Source organism: Bufo gargarizans, chromosome 2 (genome assembly GCF_014858855.1).
Source record: "Bufo gargarizans isolate SCDJY-AF-19 chromosome 2, ASM1485885v1, whole genome shotgun sequence".
NCBI lineage: Eukaryota > Metazoa > Chordata > Amphibia > Anura > Bufonidae > Bufo > Bufo gargarizans.
Genome location: NC_058081.1, coordinates 79,677,496 through 79,702,598, shown reverse-complemented (window position 1 = coordinate 79,702,598; position 25,103 = coordinate 79,677,496). Strand labels below are relative to the sequence as shown.

General features: G+C 43.6%; 1 protein-coding gene across 2 annotated transcripts in view; it reads left to right on the top strand.

Moving 5' to 3' along the window:
• The window catches only part of PROM2 (prominin 2), a 96,125-nt gene that overhangs the window by 59,971 nt on the left and 11,051 nt on the right, over nt 1-25,103 (top strand). For both annotated transcript variants that reach the window (XM_044279252.1, XM_044279253.1), the window contains exons 14-20: nt 2,586-2,667; nt 3,112-3,258; nt 7,290-7,361; nt 11,026-11,118; nt 15,146-15,199; nt 15,540-15,620; nt 16,344-16,412. In XM_044279252.1, the coding sequence (XP_044135187.1) occupies nt 2,586-2,667; nt 3,112-3,258; nt 7,290-7,361; nt 11,026-11,118; nt 15,146-15,199; nt 15,540-15,620; nt 16,344-16,412 (598 nt within the window). The remainder of the gene's footprint in view (nt 1-2,585; nt 2,668-3,111; nt 3,259-7,289; nt 7,362-11,025; nt 11,119-15,145; nt 15,200-15,539; nt 15,621-16,343; nt 16,413-25,103) is intronic.

The following is a 25,103-nucleotide window of genomic DNA, read 5'->3' as shown; positions in this document are numbered from 1 at the left end:
CAATGGCAGCTGCGGTTTGGCGCCGGGCCTCAGCACATTCCTCTGCTCTCCGGCAGCTGTCCTGCCGCTCCTTCTCTTCCTCTCGTCTCACTGCATCCGGAGGGGGATACCGCTCCTCCAGCCCCTGCAGCACGATGGGCTCCCAGAAAACGTCTGGGCTGAGGTAGGCCTGGTTCTGCAGATGGGTGGTCCGGGCCTTTTCCACATGCACTCTCTCTGTCTCAACTGGCTCTGACCTCTCTTTCCCAGAGTCCCAGTTCTCAGCCGGCGCCTTCGGGCGAGTCACTGCGGTGGCGTAGGGGCCCCTTAGACTTTCGGCGGGGGTGTATTCTACGATCTCCCCCATAGTCAGATTGTGGAGATGCTCCGGGAGGTAGTGCCGCTTTACCGATCGCCGGTTGACATAGAAGTCCCGGCCAGTCCCCAACTCCTGGATAAACCCATAGCCTTTTTCCTTATCAAAGGACACCACGATCCCACGGCGCCTTTCTAGCTGGGGCTTACCCGGAAAGGAGTCTCCCTGTATGGACTTAGCCATCTCCTCAAACCGCTTCTTCCGGCTGGTGTTCTTTTTCGCCACCGCGCCTCTCAACTCCTCCATAATAGCCGGCCATTCTGCATCCCGGCGACGGATCGGTGGGGACTCAGGTCGGGTGATGCTTAGGTCCATGGCCTGGGCCCAGGGGGTGGCCGTCCAGGCTAGAGGATCCCACGGCCCCAACTCCGGAAAGTCCGGTGGAGTGGCGCCCCACTCGCACGTGGTCTCAACCTCTCTCTCTGCAGCGCACGCCATCTCTTCTCTTCCTGGTTGCTGCATCGACTCTGACTCCTCCCACACACTGGGCCAGTCTATCTCCATCTGAGCCCCGCCTCCCAGGCGTAACTCTTCAAAGTAGTTAGCCGCTTCGCCACTCCTCAAGGTGGGCGGCGCTCCAGGGCAATCGTCCCCTCCTCCTTCTTGGAAGGTTTCGGCGCCAAATATTCGCGCCTCTGCACATCCTGATGGCGCAGTAAAAAGCCTCATGGCGCCGGCGGCCATTTTAAGTGTCCGGATGCCGCAATTCAATGACAGCAAGCAGGATAATGAAAAGTCCAATAAATCACAGTCCACAAATACGATTTTTCTCTCTGGGGGTAGCGCAACACAGTACAGCGTCTCTGATTCCTCCCAGGCACAATTGTAATCCACAAGTTAGGAATAAAGGTTACAGTCTTCGCAATACGGTGGTGGAATAGTTAAAGCACACAGTTCACACTTCTCTGCACTGTAGAAGTATGCGGATCCTGTTCGTGACGCCAAAAAGAGCGATGCAGTGTCCCAGGGGGTCAGTAGTGTATGCTGGGCTTTGTAGTGCAGATTGACCACTAACCTGGGATCCACTGTCGTCTTCAATTGGGGCAAATACAGGAACAGGCAGATGTTAAAAGTTCGTGACGCCAGTGTCAATTAAACGGTGACACGCCGTGTAAAGTATGGTGGAAGAATGAAGCAAGCACAGGATAGCCAACAAAAACTGGAACTTTTACTGAATATCAGTCAGGATAATACATGGACACAGGTACAGCACAGTTCCATGAAAGACGGTTGGTTTCTTGTAGCAATACAGGTGGTTCTTGGGAATTACAGAATGGCCGGTCTTAGCAATGTATAATACAGAGTGTTGATTGCAGGAGATGCAGTACAGGCGGCTTGCACACTATTCCTGACTGGTCCCGCTACATGTGACTTTCTCTCCAAGGTCTAATGCCCTTTATCTGGCGTACCCTTGAAGCTGTCCTTATCTAGTACCTCCTCTGTTATCTTGAGTACCTCTTGCTTTATCTGATCGGCCCCTGTGGTATTCTGTGTCTTGGCTGATGGCTTACTTATGCTGTTTCATCTGAACGGATGGTGACTCAGGAGGGGAACCTTCTCCTTGGATCCAGAACCCGGTTACAGGGCCTTTACTACCCTCTCCTAGCCGGCAGGCTTGGGGCCTGCTTTGCTCTCACAGGCCCATAGCCTGGCTTCCACTCAGACACAGGATCATCTCTGACCTCTGCTCCCACTGTCTGTCTCTCCTGCTACTACTTCCTGACTGGGCCTTATATAACCTAGGGTTCCCTAGCTCCCTCTAGTGACTCAGAGCTGGAACTACACCCTAGCCGGCCTGCAAATGCACGTTTCACAGTAACAGGAAAATACATAGCATGACATTATAAGATATTCTATACCAACCTCCCCAAAAATACAGGGGGAACGACAATACCCAAGTGACCCTTCAGTAGTGACGGGGTATTACTCTCCCGTACACTACAGACATTTACCCCTAGACCAGGGATGGCCAACCTGAGGCCCTCCAGCTGTTGCAAAACTTCAACTCCCAGCATGCCCAGACTGCCTACAGCTATTAGCCTACAGCAGGGCATGGTGGGAGTTGTAGTTTTACAACAGCTGGAGAGCCGCAGGTTGGCCATGCCTGCCCTAGACCATCTCGCCATATACAGAGCAACTGCTGCCTTTACACTTCCTATAGCTGCACCCCTCTCTGGTCAAATACCAAAGGGATTATTGTTGGAAATAAATTATTTTTCTGTGTTTATAGACAGTGCAAGGATGGTGCCCCAATATGGAATGTTATTCAGCTTAATCCCATTGACTTGGATAGCATCTTGAACATTTCTCAGGTAAGAAACCCATGCCGGTGTGATTCATTCGTGGTACTATGCTGAGGGAGTGAGGGAGTGCGGCAACACAAGAGAAATAGATCTTGTATCTGTATATAGAGCACATGAATACCATATAAGACTACATTTCAACATTGTGTTCTAAGGGATTCAAGGAAAACTCTAGGGTATGTTTGACTAATACAGGTTGTGAAAACATGAAAATGACATAATACTACAAACTGTGTTCCACATATAATTCTATATTATAACTGAGATTATTTCAGTATCCGCTTTAGCCTAGTGTTGTGTTATAATACACTTTAGGAAGTGACTCATCCCAAGCTAACTGCATTAATATCTAACCAGTAATGGTGGGATGATAGAAGCTTTACTCTAAATCCCGAGTAAAGCTGTATAGTAATAAATCTGCTCTCTTATTACTTTCCTATAACTTCCTTCTAGTACACAGGAGAACTACAGAAGCAGATAGACAACTTCAATGTGAACGTTCCTGGACTAGACATGCTCACCAATATTGCAGTGCTGGTTCTGCAAGACTATAACAACAGTGGATTGAACCAAGTGCCTCTGACTAGCATTGTAGCACAGGTATGACTACCGAAATCTTAACTAATGCTTGAGTGGCTCAAGATTAAGGCAACGGGAGGTCTGTTCACATGTACAGATTATCATATAATTCAACATAATAATAATCTCCCAATCTAAAAGCACAAAAATGATTATAAATTTATAGCGTTTGTACAAATTGGCAGTTAATGATTAAAATTAAGTCATATGGTTTGTGTAATTTTTATATGTAAATGGTTGTTCCCCAACGTTTACTACTGAAATACATTCAGGGCCGGTGCAAGGATCTTTGCCAACACAAGCCAAACTACATTTTGGTGCCCCCCCCCAGAACCCACAGAGGCAAAATGGAATATATACAGCGGGGGCAAATGGATATATATACAGGGGCACTGTATATATCAATTTTGCCCCCTCTGTATATATTCTATAATCATTTGTCCCCTGTGTATATATTAAATTTTTTTTCCCCCTCTGTATCTATTTCATTTTTTGCTTAGTTTACCTTTTGCCAGTGCCATATACTTTTGCCCCCGGGGCCGAGCCCCTGTGAAGGGTTTGCTGGTGCCTGCCATATAGTGCCATGCCAGGTGCTGTGCCCTCCTGTGTGAGTTATAAAGCTAGGCAGCGGTGTGCAAATAAAATAAAAAAATACTTACCTTGCTCTGAGAGTGAGACTGCTCTCGCTCGCAGCCTCCCACAATTCCGTCTTACGGCATGAGATCACAGCAAGAAAGCAGCACCAGGCCCGGATCGTTGGAGGCCGGGCTGGGTGGGCCCAGATGGTTAGAGGCGGGCCCGGGGTTTGTGAGGCAGCGTAACTGCTCACAGAGGCCGAGCGGCCGGCGGCGCAAGCGATTTATAAAAAAATAAATATAAAATAAATAAAGTTTCATTTTTCCGCCCCCCTGTCTCTTCGCCCTAAAGCAGCCGCTTGGTCTGCCTTATTATAGCGCCGGGCCTGAATACATTGCAGGTATTAAGCATATTAGCTATGCATATTTTGGGATTTGAGATCTTACAAATGAAAATTTCACATTGCTCCAGAATCCATTTAGTATTTCTCCAGACCTGTCAATGTACATTCACAAAAAATGTGTCAGACTTATATCTCATGAGGCTGCAGCTTTTTTCTCCTGGTCTTCTCCTCAGACTATAAGCCTGAGGAGACCTCCCCTCATGTCTGTCAATGTGCATTCTGTCCAATTTAACAAGTGCAACAATGGCCAAACTCCCAAACCAAGGGAAAAGTGGTTCTGGTGATGTCATCAAGGAGAATGGTCGTGGTAGATCTTTCCCTAGATATCTAATATACAATGCCTATCCCAAAAAAAGTAGCCACCTAGATTTAACTAAGCAAATAGTTACGAGCCTCCTATTGGATAGTTACTGCATGGGCGATTATCTTTCAGCTGACAACAAGTTATTTAAACCCAACTGGTGCAATGAGTTGCTTCTCATTTCTTAAACGACCATGTCGAAAGACACATCTCGTGGTCGTGGAAAATATGTTAGTCTGTTAGAGAAGGGTTAAATCATTGGCATGCATCAAGAAGAGAAAACACCTGAGGAGATTGCAGAAACTAAAAAAATTGGGTTAAGAACTGTCCAACGCATTATTAAAAACTGGAAGGATAGCGAAGACCCATCGTATTCGAGGAAGAAATGTGGCGGGAAAAAAAATCCTGAATGATTGATTGTGATCACTGATCACTTAAACGTTTGGTGAAATCAAATCGAAGAAAAACAACAGTAGAACTCAGGGCTATGTTTAATAGTGAAAGTAAGAGCAGTTCCACACGCACAATGCAAAGGGAACTCAAGGGATTGGGACTGAACAGCTGTGTAGCCGTAAGAAAATCACAAATCAGTGAGGCAAGCCAGAAAAAAAGGCTTCAGTTTTCTAGGGAGCATAAAGATTGGACTCTGGAGCAATGGAAGAAGGTCATGTGGTCTGATGAGTCCAGATTTACCCTGTTCCAGAAAGATGGGCACATCAGGGTAAGAAGAGAGGCAGATGAAGTGATGCACCCATCATGCCTAGTGCCTACTGTACAAGCCTGTGGGGGCAGTGCTATGATCTGCTCCAAGAATGAGGTCAGCGACTACCTGAACATACTGAATAACCAGGTTATTCCATCAATGGATTTTTTTCTTCAGTGATGGCATGGGCATATTCCAAGATGACAATGCCAGGATTTATCAGGCTCAAATTGTGAAAGAGTGGTTCAGGGAGCATGAGACATCATTTTCACACATGGATTGGCCACCATAGAGTCCAAACCTTAACCCCATTGAGAATCTTTGGGATGTGCTGGAGAAGGCTTTGCGCAGCAGTCAGACTCTACCATCATCAATGCAAGATCTTGGTGAAAAATGAATGCAACACTGGATGGAAATAAATCTTGTGACATTGCAGAAGCTTATCGAAAAAATACCACAGCGAATGCGTGCCGTAATCAAAGCTAAAGGCTTTTTTTTGTGGCAACTTTTTTTTGGGACAGGCAGTGTAATAAGCTGAGTGTATGTGTTTGTTTATATGTCCGCTAAAGGAATTCGCACAGTTGCATTTACAATCACAAAATTTGGCACACAGGTACATCCGGGAAGGTTTTAGACCGGGTCTCAGCTCTCTAGCACGTACAGTTCCTGAGATATAAAAAAATAAATAAAATAATAATAATAATTCATTAGCCTATAGAAACCTATAGGTCTTTCTCCTCATATCCCAACTGCCATACACACGGTCACATGACCCTTATCAGCCAATATAATCTTGCAGGCCCTTAGTCTCAACATTCACACAGTTTTACACCAGGTTTCCATAACTACCCAGCCATTTTTCTTCACTGCTGTAGGTTAGCTTTAAAGGGCCAGGGATCTGTGGATGACACTGTTAAGGGAGTGGAGTGCTGTGGAGGTCACAGTTAAGGGGGCAGGTAGGGTAGCCATTCAGGCCACCCTCACAAGACGGACTTAAAAACCCTGCCGCCAGGTCCCGCTAAGCCACGACCCGACCCAGTTAGGCCACGCCTCTTTCCACTCTGCAGCTGACAGGGATTGAAAAAATCAACTTCTGTCAGCTGCAGGGGTGGGAGGGAGGGTGACTTTCCCTGCAGCTCATGGTCAGACAGCACAGTGCTACTGTCTGAGAGTGAGCTGTTCAAAAGGACATCTTGCGCCAGGCGGAGAATAGGGACTCTAAAAGCCGGACTGTCCGGCCTAAAACCGGATCTCTAGCCACCCTAGGGGCAGGCTGCTGTGGAGGTCACAGGTAAGGGGATGGTCCACTATGGAGGTCAGTGTTAAGGGGCAGATTGCTGTAGAGTCCACTGTTAAGGGGGTGGAATGTTGTGGAAATCACTGTTAAGGAGATGGGGTACTGTGGAGGTCACTAATAGAGGTGCAGCTGCTGTGGAGGTCACTGTTAAAGGAGCGGGCCGCTGTGGAGGTCCCTGTTAAGTGGGTGGGATGCTGTGGAGGTCAATTTTAAAGGGGCGGGCACTGTGGAGGTCTCTGTTAAGAGGGCAAGGAACAGTGGAGGTCACAGTTAAGGGGATGGTCCACTGTGGAGGTCAGTGTTAATAGGCAAGGTGTTGTAGAGGTCACTGTTAAGGGGATGGAGTGTTGTGGAGGTCGCATTTTAAGGGAACGGAGTACAGCCGGGTCCAGTGGAGGTCACTATTAAGGGAGAGTGGTACTGTGGCAGTCACTGTTAAAGGGGCAGTCGCTGTGGAGGTCTTTGTTAAGGGAGCCAGGAATGGTGGAGAACAGTTAAGGGGACTGTAACCTATGGTCACTGTTAAGGGGGCGGGCTCCTGTGGAGGTCACTGTCAAGAGGTTGGGGTGCTGTGGAACTTACTGTTAAAGGGGCAGGCTGCTGTGAAGGTCAAAGTTAAGGGGGTAGGCTGCTGTGAAGGTCCCATTTTAAGAAGACAGGGCACTGTGGGGGGTCAGTGTTAAGGGGTGGGGGGCTGTGGAGGTCACTGTTAAGGGGGAAGAGTACTGTAGATACTGTATAGGTAAAACTTTTTTCTTACATTTTCCACTAGATAAAAGAACCTTCTTTCATTCTTGAAGTTGCCAAATTTATCCCACTCCTGGAAAGTCTTGCCTCTACCCAGGTAAACCATAGATCATGATTATACTGTATTTCTATATATTTTAGAGTTGACTTGTTTATTTTCACTGGAAGGGCCAGGAGTAGTAGGTGGTCACCTTGGGCCAGGGGCGTAGCTATAGGGGGTGCAGAGGTAGCAGTCGCTACCGGGCCCAGGAGCCTGAGGGGCCCAAAGACCCTTGTGCTGCATAAGAAGACACACAAAGCACTGAGGGAAGGGGGGCCCAAGTCTAACTCTTGCACCAGGGCCCATGAGCCTTTAGCTACGCCCCTGCCTTGGGCCAATATGGACGAGGCAAAGTTTACTGATTAAAAAACAAAACAAAAGCAATAGGCAGTTCAATTTCTTTGTACATCACTGATTGAAGTACTTTTTGGGTACAATAAATCCAATGCATTAAAACGTTAGAGAAACAATCATTCTCCATGTAACACCCAACTAATGTGAACACTTAAAAAAAAAATTTAAACACTTGCTTTGGACAGCAAGACAGCTTGTCCCATCCCTTACCACTGGCCCAGGATTCAAATCACTTTCCATTAAAGGGGTTATCCAGCAGGAAAAAAATATTTCCATTGTCTTATATGTTAAACTACTGGACTTACTAATAAACTTTATTGTTCAAAATCTGATCTCCTGCTGTCAGCCTCAGTCTCAATACCTCCACTTTAAACCAAGTCTCAACACAGGAGAGAAGAGGGTTGTAGTCAATGGAGAACATTCAAAACAAGGTCATGTTACCAGTGGGATTCCACAGGGATCTGTACTGGGACCAATTTTGTTTAATATCTTCATAAGTGACATTGCAAAAGGCCTCGATGGTAAGGTTTGTCTTTTTGCTGATGACACAAAGATATGTAACAGGGTTGATGTTCCTGGAGGGAAACGCCAAATGGAAAAGGACTTAGGAAAACTAGAAGAATGGTCAGAACTCTGGCAACTGAAATTTAATGTGGATAAGTGCAAGATAATGCACCTGGGGCGTAAAAACCCAAGGGCAGAATATAGAATATTCGACACAGTCCTGACCTCAGTATCTGAGGAAAGGGATTTAGGAGTAATTATTTCAGAAGACTTAAAGGTGGGAAGACAATGTAATAAAGCAGCACGAAATGCAAGCAGAATGCTTGGATGTATAGGGAGAGGTATAAGCAGTAGAAAGAGTGAAGTGCTTATGCCGCTGTACAGATCACTAGTGAGACCTCACTTGGAGTATTGTGCGCAGTACTGGAGGCCATATCTCCAGAAGGATATAGATACTCTAGAGAGAGTTCAGAGAAGAGCTACTAAACTAGTACATGGATTGCAGGATAAAACTTACCAGGAAAGGTTAAAAGACCTTAATATGTATAGCTTGGAAGAAAGAAGAGACAGAGGGGATATGATAGAAACTTTTAAATACATAAAGGGAATCAACTCGGTAAAGGAGGAGAGCATATTTAAAAGAAGAAAAACTACCACAAGAGGACACAGTTTTAAATTAGAGGGGCAAAGGTTTAAAGGTAATATAAGGAAGTATTACTTTACTGAGAGGGTAGTGGATGCATGGAATAGCCTTCCTGCAGAAGTGGTAGCTGCAAATACAGTGAAGGAGTTTAAGCATGCATGGGATAGGCATAAGGCCATCCTTCATATAAGATAGGGCCGGGGCTATTCATAGGATTCAGATATATTGGGCAGACTAGATGGGCCAAATGGTTCTTATCTGCCGACACATTCTATGTTTCTATGTTTCTATGTTTCTTGTTTCGGCACATGACAAGTGCTATATGTGAAGGGGCTTGTCTGACTTGTTCATTTCAGTATCTTAGGTGGGCTGGCTTAGCTATTGAAATAAACCTGACAGTTAGTCCTCTGCAGGTTTGTCACTAACACAGGAAGGGTGAGAAAGCGCTCTTCTCTGTTGAGAAGAAGGTAGAAGTGGAAGTGCAGAACCCCAGATAACAGCAGGAGATCAGTGGACCTTTGAACAGTAAAGTATATTAGTATGTCCAATCATTTAACATTTTAGACACAATGGAAATCATTTTCTTCCTACTGGACAACCCCTTTAAGGTGAGCGGTGCTACCTAGATATTGCTGTTCTCTTTACGCAAGAATGGTCTGTCTCAAGCAGTTCCGTCTCCTATGCAAACCACTGATTGACTGATATGAAGTGCTCCTTCTCATAAAAAAATAAGCTGGAAAGATTATTTTTAAATATATATAGCAAATTTTCGGATAAGCCTCTCAAAAAATTGCCACTTTTCTTAGCGGTATTAGATGGCCTCAAATGGCCTGGAAAATGCACTATAATTTTTGTCAGAAACTGGTGTAAATTATAGTTTGAATCTACACCAGCCCTTAACTGGCATAGATATAACTTTCTGGTAGAAGGCTGCATCTCATAATAATTTAGGCACATCTTAGGCACGCAATTTTATTTGCTTTAGGAAAATACTGATGTTCTACCTGACTATGAAATACTTGCCAACATCTAAAAATGTAAATTTGAGAAATGTAGGCCCCATCCCTTGACCACACCCACAAACCACCCACTTTGGAGCATGGCTTACCTAATCCTAATCTCTTTCTGTCACCGCCAATTCTGTGAGAAGGTCTGGCAGACGTTCTTCTCTACCTCTTGCATGATGTTCTTTGTTTTGGTTTCACTTTGTCATCTCCTTTCCTTCTGCCAGGTGTCACTTATTTAGACTAAATGTCTTCCTTTATATTCCCTCCCATACTGCCTCACTTTGTGGTTTATACTACTTCCTGGATGAAGTGTTCACTGCTGGAGGCTGCTGCTGCTGTTAGCTCACATAAGTCTTTTACTTTATTGTGTTTCCTTGCTGGCTTGATTCTAGGTGACCCTGACTCCGTCCGTGGTCGGTGGTCTTGTCCCCTCACTATTATAGGGTTTTCAGGTGTCACACAGTCTTAGGTATGTGGGCATGCAATCGTCTACCATTGAGACCCTTGCATGTGCATAGCAGTCAGGGAGAGCTCTTAGGGTTTTATAGGGCTCACCTATTTGCTCCTTAGTTTGGGATCAAGCCAGTCGGTCGTTTATTTATAAGTTCCAGCTATCTGCAACTTCACCCCTGACACTTTCACGGCTGGATTCACTGGATTTTCCCAGCAAAATCAGAACTGTTGGCAAGTATGCCATGGTGGATCCTAATATCTATGTCATTTACTGAAGTGTATTTTCTTTTCTGCTCCAGCCCCTTCTTCTTAATAAATGAATTATGATCGGAGGTTACCCGGGAATTAATATTGATTATCTATCCTCAAAATAGGTCATCAATATTATTTTCCAGATAACCCGCTTAAAGTCCCTATACAAAATCTGTAACAAGGTCCCCCCACCTATCATGTGCCGTTTATAGTACTGGTACTTCACCGAACCTCCTCAGTAACCAGGGCCTGATTGTGATTAGCATTTACAGACTTGCCCCGATGATGATTTCAATTGTACAGTTCCTTTAAAACCATGTCTAGTGACCTTGTCATTCGATGTCCTCTGTATAACCTCTTGACTTCAAGCTTACCCGACAGCTATCAGCTGTGCTGATTTCATCAGGATTCCAATGCCAACATTAATCGTTGGGGATTGAGTTTTGCAATTATGCCAGGATTAAGCAAAGTGGTTGTATTACCAGTGTTGGATTTTATCTTCATTCAGAGTAACGCGACCATAAGAAGTGAGCTTGACAAAGAGGCAGCTGCTCTGAGAGACATACAAAATGCCAGCAAACAAGATCAAGAGTCCATCATGGTAGGTAACTGTAATAAAAATCACAAAAGATCTGCAGCAATTTCCTTTTATAAATGAAATGGAGTCCAAATTTGTTGTTGCCCACAAAAGTGATGACAAAATGCTCTGCAATATCCTCACTTTTCCAACTTTATACATGTACTACGTCACATGATTTACATAGGGTGGTTTCAGGGTTAACTATGGTATTCCTGGTTTTAACATCTTTAGTGGTCAGCAGAGGGGTAACAGCGATATTTGTAGTGCTCTATAGTAGTTATAGGCGAATCCTTAAAGGGGGTTGCCCTTTTTTACCCTTCCACCTAGCAGTGTTGGCAGTGAAGTCACCGACACTGATGGGCGGGCTTTAGCGCTGCCCTAGACGTTTTACAGGCTAGGGCAGCACTAAAGCCCGCCCATTACTGCCAGTGATGTCACCGGGCTCACTGCTAGGTGGAAGCCTCCACCTAGCTTGTAAGGAGTTAAACTGTACCTATTCTGTTATTTAAATAGGTTATACATTTGTGCTTATTCATAATAAAGTATACTGGATTTTGTATGCAGTTTTTAAAGCAACAGCCAAGAGTGGATTCAGAAAGAGGAGAAGACTTCTCCTTTATATGCTCCTTCTATTTATGATCCATCCAAATCAAACACAATTTTGATGGTTAACCCACAAATTCATGCGGCCATTGTGTCAATGACTCAGAGAGGAGAGGAGGATGGGAGGAGTGGAGTGGCTATAATGGGGGTAGTAGTACTCACACTTCACAGTTGCAGTCCTCATTTTGGTAAATCTCCCCCAATGCCTTTACTGAGGTATTTTACGTTTGCTTCTCCCAACAGCTGTGTATAGGCAGCTGCAATAATGGTAGTAGTAGTCCCCAAGTCTCACTCTAAAGCCTCATGCACACGTCCGTGGAACACAGACCGTGAGATACCGGCCTGGATTCCTGCTGAGTGCAGGAGCGCACGGCGTCATTGGTTGCTATGACGCCGTGCACCCGCTGCTGTACAGTAATACACTCGTATTATCTGTACGAGTGTATTACTGTACAGCAGCGGCGGCACGAAATGCACAGCGTCATAGCAACCAATGAATCCAGCAGGAATCCAGGCCGGTATCTTACGGTCCGTGTTCCACGGACATGTGCATGAGGCTTAATAGACTAACCAATCTTTCCAAATTGACCACAAGTGTACTAGTCTCTCAAAAATGTGGTAGGTGCCAGAGGAACCATCCACATACAGTCCAAAGTTATCTTCATTGTACCAGCTCATGCGCTCAACCAATCCTAAACAGTCTGTGGATATCTTTCCTGCTTTCTCTCAGGGCTAGTCTCCTAGCACAATTTTTGTTGCCCTGGTTGCTTCTCACGCCACAGGAATTTAGTTTTCCTGGAGAAAAATCCTCTTTCCTTCACATGAGCTTCAGCCAGAATCAGAGGCATCTGCCATTAACAACAAGCAGAGCCAGACTCCCTGGATGATGTATTTCAACTAATACAGCTCCTCCCTTAGAGGGGGATGGACATGCCTTCCTCTTTCTAAGTAGTGCACAATAACTAAGATGTGCCACCTATAGACAGCTTTTGGGATGACATACAAAGCACAGCACAAGGCATTCATTCTAGCACCAAATTAGGTTTCATAAGTGATCTACTGGATCACTTCATGGGCAGAATTTGGCCATATTACGGCAGCCGTATAACAGCTGCTGCCTAAATACTGTAATAGAGATTGAAATCACCTGTTTCACTCTTAGAGTTGCTTATATAACGAAATTCTTTTCACCAGTAGGTGAACACTGCATCTGGATTCATACAGATCTCATTGAATTCAGTGCTCTGCTAGCTATATAAATCTGTAAGTAAGGAGCTCCCCCTGGAGGTGGTTATAGGCAGTTAGAATTTTATCATCAATATCAAATAATATCCACTTAAATGTATCCTCATTATTGTTACATTACAATAAAACAATTACATTTCTAGTGGGATACAATAGCAATCCAATCTTCTTTCTACAGTTTGGAATTGCTTTTATGGCATAATTTTAAGAGTTTTGGTAGTTTGGTATTTTTTTTAAAGTTATTAATATTCTGTTCATCCTTTACTTTTTCTATATCGCTCACGTGTTCCCTTACTCCCCAAAAATGTATCATATAAGAGACACAATATGTCATTGCTTATCCTATGGAGGGGAGGCTTTAGTTTACTAGACCCCCTCTCCAACTGTTTCCCTTAGGTCAGTCATCTGAATACCATATGGTCTAACATTATAGTCTAAATCAAGAGACATATCATTATTGCTTATTCACTCAGCATGTGTAATTAATTCTTAGCAATGATTATAATACATAGAAGTCGGTTAATGATCTCATGGTGGCATATCACTTGCTTATATTGTTTGTATGTGTAGAGTATATTACTGACAGAATAGACCGAACTGTCCGATAACTGTATGAAGTGTAATACCCAAGATAAGTTTATTTGCTATCCTGCATGAGTCAAGAATACATATTATTAATGTCTAATGTGGCTATCCTGGCATGGTATCATATATGAGTCTTACTGAGCATCTACAGTGGAGTCTACATTGACTACACTGACCAGCTTTTGGGCTGTTTTAATTTTCACTAGCAGCTGTTATACCTGTTGAAAACAAATCATACACTCTTGCTCCCCCTTCTCCGTTCCAGCTCCTTGGCTTCATTAAGCGGTCTTCTGGTAGATGGCCTGTAAACTGGATGGATAGGGTCACAAGCACCGCTGCAGCCAATGACTGGCCTCAGCAGTGACCTGTCCTTAAGTGGCACATTACTGCTTGGTCATGTGCCTCTTAGGAACATGTTACTATTGAGGCCAGTCATTGACTAGAGCGACACACGTGAATCTATCTATCGAGTTTACCAGAAGACCGCTGAACAGAGCCAAGGAACCAGAAAGGAGAGGTACAACAACTTCTACTGAAAGTTAAAAAACGGGTTATCTCAAAAAAATAATAATAATAATATATATATATATATATATATATATATATGGAATAATGCATACTATTATTTTAACTGTATCAGTGCAAAAACCACTGCTCTTCAGTGCAGCGTTCCCTCCAAGCTGTGGTCTCTGGAAAGGAGAGGGTTAATTCAGCATACTAACCAGTATTAACGCGCCCAATAAAAGCTGTTCCTGCTTCAGAGTTTGGAATTTTTAACTCTTTCAATTCTAGAGAACACAGCTTAAAGGGAACAGTTCTCCAGTGTAATTTTCATCTTTTTTTTTTTACTTTCTTTTTACTCACCTCTCTGCAGCTTTGTTTTTTTTACCTTCTGTGGGTGGCCATCAGTTTGTCCCCGTCAAGCACCTGCATCTCCCAGGAGTGCACTGCAGTCTGCTCTTGTTTACCCATTAGTGGAAAATAGTCCCTCACACACAGCTCCAGCAATTCCACTAATAAATAGCACTTACTGCGTGATGCCCTTACCCCTCCAATTGTCTTCTCCACTGTAGAGAGAGAGAGAGATATAAACATATATTTCTAGAAGTAGGGGACATATGACTAAAAGGAGAAGGAAGCTAATGAGCAGGTTAGTCCACCACTAAATGCAGGAGAAAGTGGACCAGAAGAATGGGAAGCTACCAGAGAGGAAAATATATCTACATAACCTAGCAATATTTTATTGCATGTATGTTGCAATAATACTTAAAGGGTCTATCCTGTGGATGGGTCATCGATATCAAATCGGCAGGGGTCCGACACATTGGAGCTGAGCTGCAATACCAATCACAGGCACTATACAATGTACGAGAGCCGCAGCTCCCTGAAACAGCAGATTGGGGAGGTGCCGGACCTCGTACCCCTGACAATGTGATAACGATGGCCTATCCTGAGGATAGGTCATCATTATCAATTTCTGGGTAATCCCTTTATTTTAAAATGTCCTATTCATTGCATAGTAATAGTCTTTATGGGATTTAGTATCCATGGCATGGCAGCCACATAAAAATTTCAAATGTATATTGCAAAAATGCTCTCTGATTATTTTTTTCAGGGGAAGTTGAACAGCAGTGTCCAAACTTTGGCTGTGTTGGCTCCTAAACTTCAAGTGAGTATAGACCACAAATCATTGACTATACAGACTGTCCACATGGTCTAAAGGAGAAATGGAGTAGGGGTTCCCCAATAGCAGAGGGCCCCTGTGCAAGAACATTTTATAGGCCCCTTGCTTTCCACCTGCTATAATTTTCCCTTGGTAGTAGGAAGCATTATTATGTTTAGGTAAAAGTCAGCCCCTTACTTGCACAGACCATGTTCAACTACATAGGTTACAGAGTATGTCCACCCTTGGCCCTGCTGAAGACACCACAGGTAATGACACCCAGCACTCTCATAATAGATATACTGTATTTGTGACCTAATACAACAACACATTTTTGCTCTTTAAGGTTGGGATACAACGTACAGTGCAAAATATCTACACACTCAAAGGACCGTTGATTCAGGGAACAATTGGTCAGCTGAAGAATGTAAGTCTGTTATGGTAGTGACCTTTGCCTGCTACCGCTCCGCTCTCCAGCATGGTTGATGCTCTGCTCACCTGCTTCCCTCCTTCTTATTGGGCTCGGCCTTTTAGCTGCTCATTATTGTAGTCTGCAGCCTCTTTCTTGTTGGAAGTGTCTCTCAGTGCCTGTAGGGGGCACACTCCGCCTGGCTTTTAAAGGACCATCGCATGCACAGCCAAATATTCCCCAGAATGTGGCCTGACAGAGTTACTTAAGGCACCTTCCCCTGTGGGAGGGTGCCTGAGCAACAGGTTCCAGTTTGCTAGTTCCTGCAAAGGTGTGCTGTTTACAATCATTTGTCTATGTTTCCTGGATTTTGACCCTTTGCTGTCTGTCCTGACTTCTCCTGATCTCTGTACTGACCTCGAGCTGACTGCGGACTGTTTATCGGATTGCTTGTACTCTGCCTGCCCTGACCTTGACCTGCCACTGACTACAGTTTTGCCTGATCCTCAGTGTTCCTCACCAGCGTCTCTTGACTCTTTTGGGTCAGCTGTCACTTGAACAGAGATTATTCTGAGTGGTAGTAGTCAAGTGGATGCCCCGCCGTTTAACAATGAGCATAGCTTCTAAAGCTTAAAGTTGGTATCAAGTTACACTGTCAGGATAATACGTTAACTCACTAATGTTGTAGTGGCTGTTGTTATCTGTTTTACTATAAAGTAATATTTCTGGTTATTTCTATAGGAGACCAAGTGTCTGCTCCATCAAGCTATAGGATACTTTTCAAAATACATTGACTGGGTGAAGCATACCGTAAGTTCATTCAATTCTGAAAAAGACGCGTTTAAGGGGTTGTATGAATGTAAAAAAAAAGTTTGTCTCTTTAAGAAACAGCACCACCTTTGTCCAAGGCCCCATTAGCCTGAACAAGCACAATCTTTTGAAGAGACAAACCTGTCTTTTTTAATCTCATACAACCCTTCCAGTTATATCTAAGAGGTCTGTATTTGCAGAGTATTTCAACAGATTATACAGATTATGTGTAGATTACAAGAAGTGTTTTCTAATATGACATATAATCATAATCATCTTAGTTAATCATTATTTGTCTGAGTTTATTGCAAAATGTCATGGGTAGCACCACTTGTTAATGTGTGTTTCAAGCTTCTTGGGTGTGTACGGAATTCACTTTATTACTCACAGTATATCTAACCACTAGAACCTGTTTCTGCATATAATAGACCGGTTTTATAAGAGCATTCCCATTTACTGATACTACTAATAAACTCTTTACTTTATACCAGCAACAGAATGGGGTATCTAGGGTTTACTAGAAGAAATGATCCTGGGGGCCACCATCAACCTTTACACTTTACACCAGCATCAGAATGGGGTATCTAGGACGTACTAGAGGAAATAGTCCTGGTGGATCACCAACAACCTATACACTTTGTACCAGCATCAGACTGGGGTTCCTAGGGTATACTAGAAGAAATTATCCTACTGTCCACCATTAACCTATACAGTAGTGTCAGACTAGGGTATCTAGGGTGTACCAAAGGAAATGATCTTGGTGGTCCATCATCAACCTATACACTTTATACCAGCATCAGACTGGGGTTCCTAGGGTCTATCTGAGTAAATTACCCTGGGGGATCACCATCAACCTTTACACTTTACATCATCATCAGACTGGGATTCCTAGGGTTTACTAGAAGAAATTCTCCTGGGGGCCACCATCACCCTTTACACTTTACACCAGCATCAGACTAGGGTTCCTCAGGTTTACCAAAGGAAGTTATCGTGTTGTCCATCATCAAACTATACAGTAGTGTCATACTAGGGTATCCAGGTTGTACTAGAGGAAATGATCTTGATGGTCCATCATCAACCTATGCACTTTACACCAGCATCAGACTGGGGTTCCTAGGTCTTACCTTAAGAAATGATCCTGGGGTCCACCATCAACCTATACACTAATGTGAGACTGGGGTATCTGGGGTATACCAGAGGAAATTATTTCGGAAACCCACCATCAAGATATACAGAACCTGTGCCTGTCCATGAAGGATATGTCATCAATATGGTCAAATCAGTAATTTTGACATCAACTCAAAAGAAATAAACCCTAGTGGCAATGGACTGGCTCCAAATCGTGTCAGTGCCAATAGACAATACTGATGGGCCAGTCTAACCATGCTTTATATTAAATGTACCTAACACTACAGATTTACTTTAGTCACAGTCCCATTAGCAGATTACAAGCTGTTGTACATTGTCAATGACTACCAGTCTGTAATCTCTGGGGTATTTCAATATTTTCAACATCATTAACTTTAGTTCTGAATAAATGGTGACATCAGCATTACATTCTACTTTTGCCTATCTCTGTTTGTTACAAGGGTCCCTAAAAAAAAAAAAAAGCTGATAAAGGGTTGTCCTGCTGCTGGGACCTCCATTTATTGCCTGCAAAAAAAGTGTTCAATTCTCCTACAGTGCCACCACAGAAGAAATAAAGAATTACATGGTTCCAATTAAAATGTATGTGTATTGTGTGAATGTGTCGGGTCCTCCAGAGCAAGGACTCCTTATAGCAGCTCTCCACTGCCTACTTAAACTGTAGGAGTCTAAGTAATCTTTTCTGCTTTCATCACTACAGTGATCATTGCATCAATAAGAACACATAGATTATCAGATGGGATTGTCCTCTACTGGTCCTCATGAGAGGAAATTGTGATCAGAGAAAGTGGTGGGATCTACTGAGAATAATCTAGGACAGCTTTACTAATGTCCTTCCTAGTGAGGATGTATCCAGGTCTCCAGACTGTGCCATGCAGTTTATACATTACTGTGTTTCCTTATGTACATATGTGGCATAAAAATATAGACCATTGCTAACAGGTTCAACTTGACGGACATATGACTTCTAGTAAGCTTGCTAACAATGGTAAGAACAGGAGTGTGAGGGTGGTTTGAGTGCAATTAGATTCAATGACGAGGCCAATCCTGTCTTCATGCTGTAACTATTGTTTATTGTGGATTACTGGGGTGCACAGATTATAGCTTCACTTAAAGGGAGTTTGTCCCCTACTTTACACGTATTAAACTTTCACCATAGCCCTGAAGGTGATATAAACATTTAACAGATAATACCGTTCTTTCAGCTTTCTGTGTATCTGATGCTGAAAAAACGAAGGGGGTCATTAACTATTCTAAAATACTCCTAAATTAGGCATATTTCAGACGCAGATGGCGACGCCATCGTGCCTTTAACTGCGACTTTTCCCCGCCTCACGCTAGGTATAAAATTGTGGGCGCGGCGCGAGGGGGGAAGGGCCGGTAGGCCCGTCTCATTCATTATTTTCTACGCCTGTTTTAGGGTACTTTCACACTTACGGCAGAGTGATCAGGCAAGCAGTTCCGTTGCCGGAATCTGCATGCAAACGGACAGCATTTATAGACGGATACGGATCTGTCTTACAAATGCATTGCAAGAACGGATCCGTCTCTCTGTTTGTCATCCGGAGAAACAGATCCTATATATATTTTTTTTACAATTTTTTACCGGTCTGCGCATGCGCAGACCGGAAGGACAGATTCGGCATTGCGGTATTTTAAATGCCGGATCCGGCACTAATACATTCCTATTGTATTCAAGAAAGTGTTACGTTTTTTTTGGCCAGAGATAAAACCGTAGCATGCTGCGGTATTATTTCTGTCCTGAACAGTCAAAAAGACTGAACTGAAGACATCCTGATGCATCCTGAACGGATTGCTCTCCATTCAGAATGCATTAGGATAAAACTGATCAGTTCTTTTCCGGTATTGAGCCTCTAGGACGGAACTCTATGCCGGAAAATAAAAACGCTAGTGTAAAAGTACCCTTAGGTGTAGAAAAAGGTCTCAATGTAAGAAAACAAGGAATCGGTCTTACATTTAGAACTGACGCTGGATGCGCCGAAGTTATGGAGAGGCGAGGCTCCCTGAAATCCCGCGCCAGCTCGCTTTACTGCTGGGCCAAGGCATGTGTAGTAAGTTCACTGAAGCAGCTGCCCATAGTGGGCAGTGTACGGTCCATGCCTGGGCCCAGCATTGAAGTGAGTTGGCATGGGATTTCATGAAGCAGAGTCAGTGACTAAGGACACTGGGCTGTCTTACAATGAAATATGGGAGGAGAGATCAACAGTAGGGATGAGCGAACTCGAACTGTATAGTTCGGGTTCGTACCGAATTTTGGGGTGTCCGTGACACGGACCCGAACCCGGACATTTTCGTAAAAGTCCGGGTTCGGGTTCGGTGTTCGTCGCTTTCTTGGCGCTTTTGTGACGCTTTCTTGGCGCTTTTTGAAAGGCTGCAAAGCAGCCAATCAACAAGCGTCATACTACTTGCCCCAAGAGGCCATCACAGCCATGCCTACTATTGGCATGGCTGTGATTGGCCAGAGCACCATGTGACCCAGCCTCTATTTAAGCTGGAGTCACATAGCGCCGCCCGTCACTCTGCTCTGATTAGCGTAGGGAGAGGTTGCGGCTGCGACAGTAGGGCGAGATTAGGCAGATTAACTCCTCCAAAGGACTTGATTAACTGATCGATCTGCAGCTGTGGATCATTGAGCTGCTGATCCTCAATTGCTCACTGTTTTTAGGCTGCACAGACCGTTTGTCAGTCTCATTTTTCTGGGGTGATCGGCGGCCATTTTGTGTCTTGTGGTGCGCCAGCACAAGCTGCGACCAAGTGCATTTAACCCTCAATGGTGTGGTTGTTTTTTGGCTAAAGCCTACATCAGGGTGAAGCTGTCACACCAAGTGCATTTAACCAGCAATAGTCTGTTCATTTTTTGGCCATATACAAAATCAGGGGCAAGCTGCGCCTGTCACCAAGTGCATTTAACCCTCAATGGTGTGGTTGTTTTTTGGCTAAAGCCTACATCAGGGTGAAGCTGTGACACCAAGTGCATTTAACCAGCAATAGTCTGTTCATTTTTTGGCCATATACAAAATCAGGGGCAAGCTGCGCCTGTCACCAAGTGCATTTAACCCTCAATGGTGTGGTTGTTTTTTGGCTAAAGCCTACATCAGGGTGAAGCTGTCACACCAAGTGCATTTAACCAGCAATAGTCTGTTCATTTTTTGGCCATATACAAAATCAGGGGCAAGCTGCGCCTGTCACCAAGTGCATTTAACCCTCAATGGTGTGGTTGTTTTTTGGCTAAAGCCTACATCAGGGTGAAGCTGTCACACCAAGTGCATTTAACCAGCAATAGTCTGTTTATTTTTTGGCCATATCCCAGTCTAATTCTGTCACTAAATCCATACCGGTCACCCAGCGCCTAAATACTAGGCCTCAAATTTATATCCAGCTAAATCTGTCCCTAGTGCTGTAGCTGGGCGAGTTATTTAGTGTCCGTTCAAGCACATTTCTTGTTCTGGGTTGAAATACAATTCCCAATTTAGCAATTTCATAATTTAGTGGTTCCTGCTATATCAGAGCTATTTGAAATCTATCCCAAAAAGGGTATATAATATTGAAGGTGCACATTGGGTCATTCAGAATAACTTCACACACACCCGCTACTGTGTATTTCCAAGTCTAATTCTGTCACTAAACCCATACCTGTCACCCAGCGCCTAAATACTAGGCCTCAAATTTAAATCCCTCTAAATCTCTCGTTACCGCTGTACTGTTGTTGCTGGGCAAGATATTTAGTGTCCGTCAAAGCACATTTTTTGTTCTGGGTTGAAGTACAATTCCCAATTTAGCAATTTCATAATTTAGTGGTTCCTGCTATATCAGAGCTATTTGGAATCTATCCCTAAAAGGGTATATAATATTGAAGGTGCACATTGGGTCATTCAGAATAACTTCACACACACCCGCTACTGTGTATTTCCAAGTCTAATTCTGTCACTAAACCCATACCTGTCACCCAGCGCCTAAATACTAGGCCTCAAATTTAAATCCCTCTAAATCTCTCGTTACCGCTGTACTGTTGTTGCTGGGCAAGATATTTAGTGTCCGTCAAAGCACATTTTTTGTTCTGGGTTGAAGTACAATTCCCAATTTAGCAATTTCATAATTTAGTGGTTTCTGCTATATCAGAGCTATTTGAAATCTATCCCTAAAAGGGTATATAATATTGAAGGTGCACATTGGGTCATTCAGAATAACTTCACACACACGCTTCTGTGCATTTCCAAGTCTAATTCTGTCACTAAATCCATACCGGTGACCCAGCGCCTAAATACTAGGCCTCAAATTTAAATCCCTCTAAATCTCTCGTTACCCACCGCTGTACTGTTGTTGCTGGGCAAGATATTTAGTGTCCGTCAAAGCACATTTTTTGTTCTGGGTTGAAGTACAATTCCCAATTTAGCAATTTCATAATTTAGTGGTTTCTGCTATATCAGAGCTATTTGAAATCTATCCCTAAAAGGGTATATAATATTGAAGGTGCACATAGGGTCATTCAGAATAACTTCACACACACGCTTCTGTGCATTTCCAAGTCTAATTCTGTCACTAAATCCATACCGGTGACCCAGCGCCTAAATACTAGGCCTCAAATTTAAATCCCTCTAAATCTCTCGTTACCCACCGCTGTACTGTTGTTGCTGGGCAAGATATTTAGTGTCCGTCAAAGCACATTTTTTGTTCTGGGTTGAAGTACAATTCCCAATTTAGCAATTTCATAATTTAGTGGTTTCTGCTATATCAGAGCTATTTGAAATCTATCCCTAAAAGGGTATATAATATTGAAGGTGCACATAGGGTCATTCAGAATAACTTCACACACACGCTTCTGTGCATTTCCAAGTCTAATTCTGTCACTAAATCCATACCGGTGACCCAGCGCCTAAATACTAGGCCTCAAATTTATATCCCGCTAAATCTCTCGTTACCGCTGTACTGTTGTTGCTGGGCAAGATATTTAGTGTCCGTCAAAGCACATTTTTTGTTCTGGGTTGAAGTACAATTCCCAATTTAGCAATTTCATAATTTAGTGGTTCCTGCTATATCAGAGCTATTTGAAATCTATCCCTAAAAGGGTATATAATATTGAAGGTGCACATTGGGTCATTCAGAATAACTTCACACACACCCGCTACTGTGTATTTCCAAGTCTAATTCTGTCACTAAACCCATACCTGTCACCCAGCGCCTAAATACTAGGCCTCAAATTTAAATCCCTCTAAATCTCTCGTTACCGCTGTACTGTTGTTGCTGGGCAAGATATTTAGTGTCCGTCAAAGCACATTTTTTGTTCTGGGTTGAAGTACAATTCCCAATTTAGCAATTTCATAATTTAGTGGTTTCTGCTATATCAGAGCTATTTGAAATCTATCCCTAAAAGGGTATATAATATTGAAGGTGCACATTGGGTCATTCAGAATAACTTCACACACACGCTTCTGTGCATTTCCAAGTCTAATTCTGTCACTAAACCCATACCTGTCACCCAGCGCCTAAATACTAGGCCTCAAATTTAAATCCCTCTAAATCTCTCGTTACCGCTGTACTGTTGTTGCTGGGCAAGATATTTAGTGTCCGTCAAAGCACATTTTTTGTTCTGGGTTGAAGTACAATTCCCAATTTAGCAATTTCATAATTTAGTGGTTTCTGCTATATCAGAGCTATTTGAAATCTATCCCTAAAAGGGTATATAATATTGAAGGTGCACATTGGGTCATTCAGAATAACTTCACACACACGCTTCTGTGCATTTCCAAGTCTAATTCTGTCACTAAATCCATACCGGTGACCCAGCGCCTAAATACTAGGCCTCAAATTTAAATCCCTCTAAATCTCTCGTTACCCACCGCTGTACTGTTGTTGCTGGGCAAGATATTTAGTGTCCGTCAAAGCACATTTTTTGTTCTGGGTTGAAGTACAATTCCCAATTTAGCAATTTCATAATTTAGTGGTTTCTGCTATATCAGAGCTATTTGAAATCTATCCCTAAAAGGGTATATAATATTGAAGGTGCACATTGGGTCATTCAGAATAACTTCACACACACGCTTCTGTGCATTTCCAAGTCTAATTCTGTCACTAAACCCATACCTGTCACCCAGCGCCTAAATACTAGGCCTCAAATTTAAATCCCTCTAAATCTCTCGTTACCGCTGTACTGTTGTTGCTGGGCAAGATATTTAGTGTCCGTCAAAGCACATTTTTTGTTCTGGGTTGAAGTACAATTCCCAATTTAGCAATTTCATAATTTAGTGGTTTCTGCTATATCAGAGCTATTTGAAATCTATCCCTAAAAGGGTATATAATATTGAAGGTGCACATTGGGTCATTCAGAATAACTTCACACACACGCTTCTGTGCATTTCCAAGTCTAATTCTGTCACTAAATCCATACCGGTGACCCAGCGCCTAAATACTAGGCCTCAAATTTAAATCCCTCTAAATCTCTCGTTACCCACCGCTGTACTGTTGTTGCTGGGCAAGATATTTAGTGTCCGTCAAAGCACATTTTTTGTTCTGGGTTGAAGTACAATTCCCAATTTAGCAATTTCATAATTTAGTGGTTTCTGCTATATCAGAGCTATTTGAAATCTATCCCTAAAAGGGTATATAATATTGAAGGTGCACATAGGGTCATTCAGAATAACTTCACACACACGCTTCTGTGCATTTCCAAGTCTAATTCTGTCACTAAATCCATACCGGTCACCCAGCGCCTAAATACTAGGCCTCAAATTTATATCCCGCTGAATTTGAATACAATACATTGGGCCAAATAATATATTTGTTGTTGTGGTGAACCATAACAATGAGAAAAACATCTAGTAAGGGACGCGGACGTGGACATGGTCGTGGTGGTGTTAGTGGACCCTCTGGTGCTGGGAGAGGACGTGGCCGTTCTGCCACATCCACACGTCCTAGTGTACCAACTACCTCAGGTCCCAGTAGCCGCCAGAATTTACAGCGATATATGGTGGGGCCCAATGCCGTTCTAAGGATGGTAAGGCCTGAGCAGGTACAGGCATTAGTCAATTGGGTGGCCGACAGTGGATCCAGCACGTTCACATTATCTCCCACCCAGTCTTCTGCAGAAAGCGCACAGATGGCGCCTGAAAACCAACCCCATCAGTCTGTCACATCACCCCCATGCATACCAGGGAAACTGTCTCAGCCTCAAGTTATGCAGCAGTCTCTTATGCTGTTTGAAGACTCCGCTGGCAGGGTTTCCCAAGGGCATCCACCTAGCCCTTCCCCAGCGGTGAAAGACATAGAATGCACTGACGCACAACCACTTATGTTTCCTGATGATGAGGACATGGGAATACCACCTCAGCATGTCTCTGATGATGACGAAACACAGGTGCCAACTGCTGCGTCTTTCTGCAGTGTGCAGACTGAACAGGAGGTCAGGGATCAAGACTGGGTGGAAGACGATGCAGGGGACGATGAGGTCCTAGACCCCACATGGAATGAAGGTCGTGCCACTGACTTTCACAGTTCGGAGGAAGAGGCAGTGGTGAGACCGAGCCAACA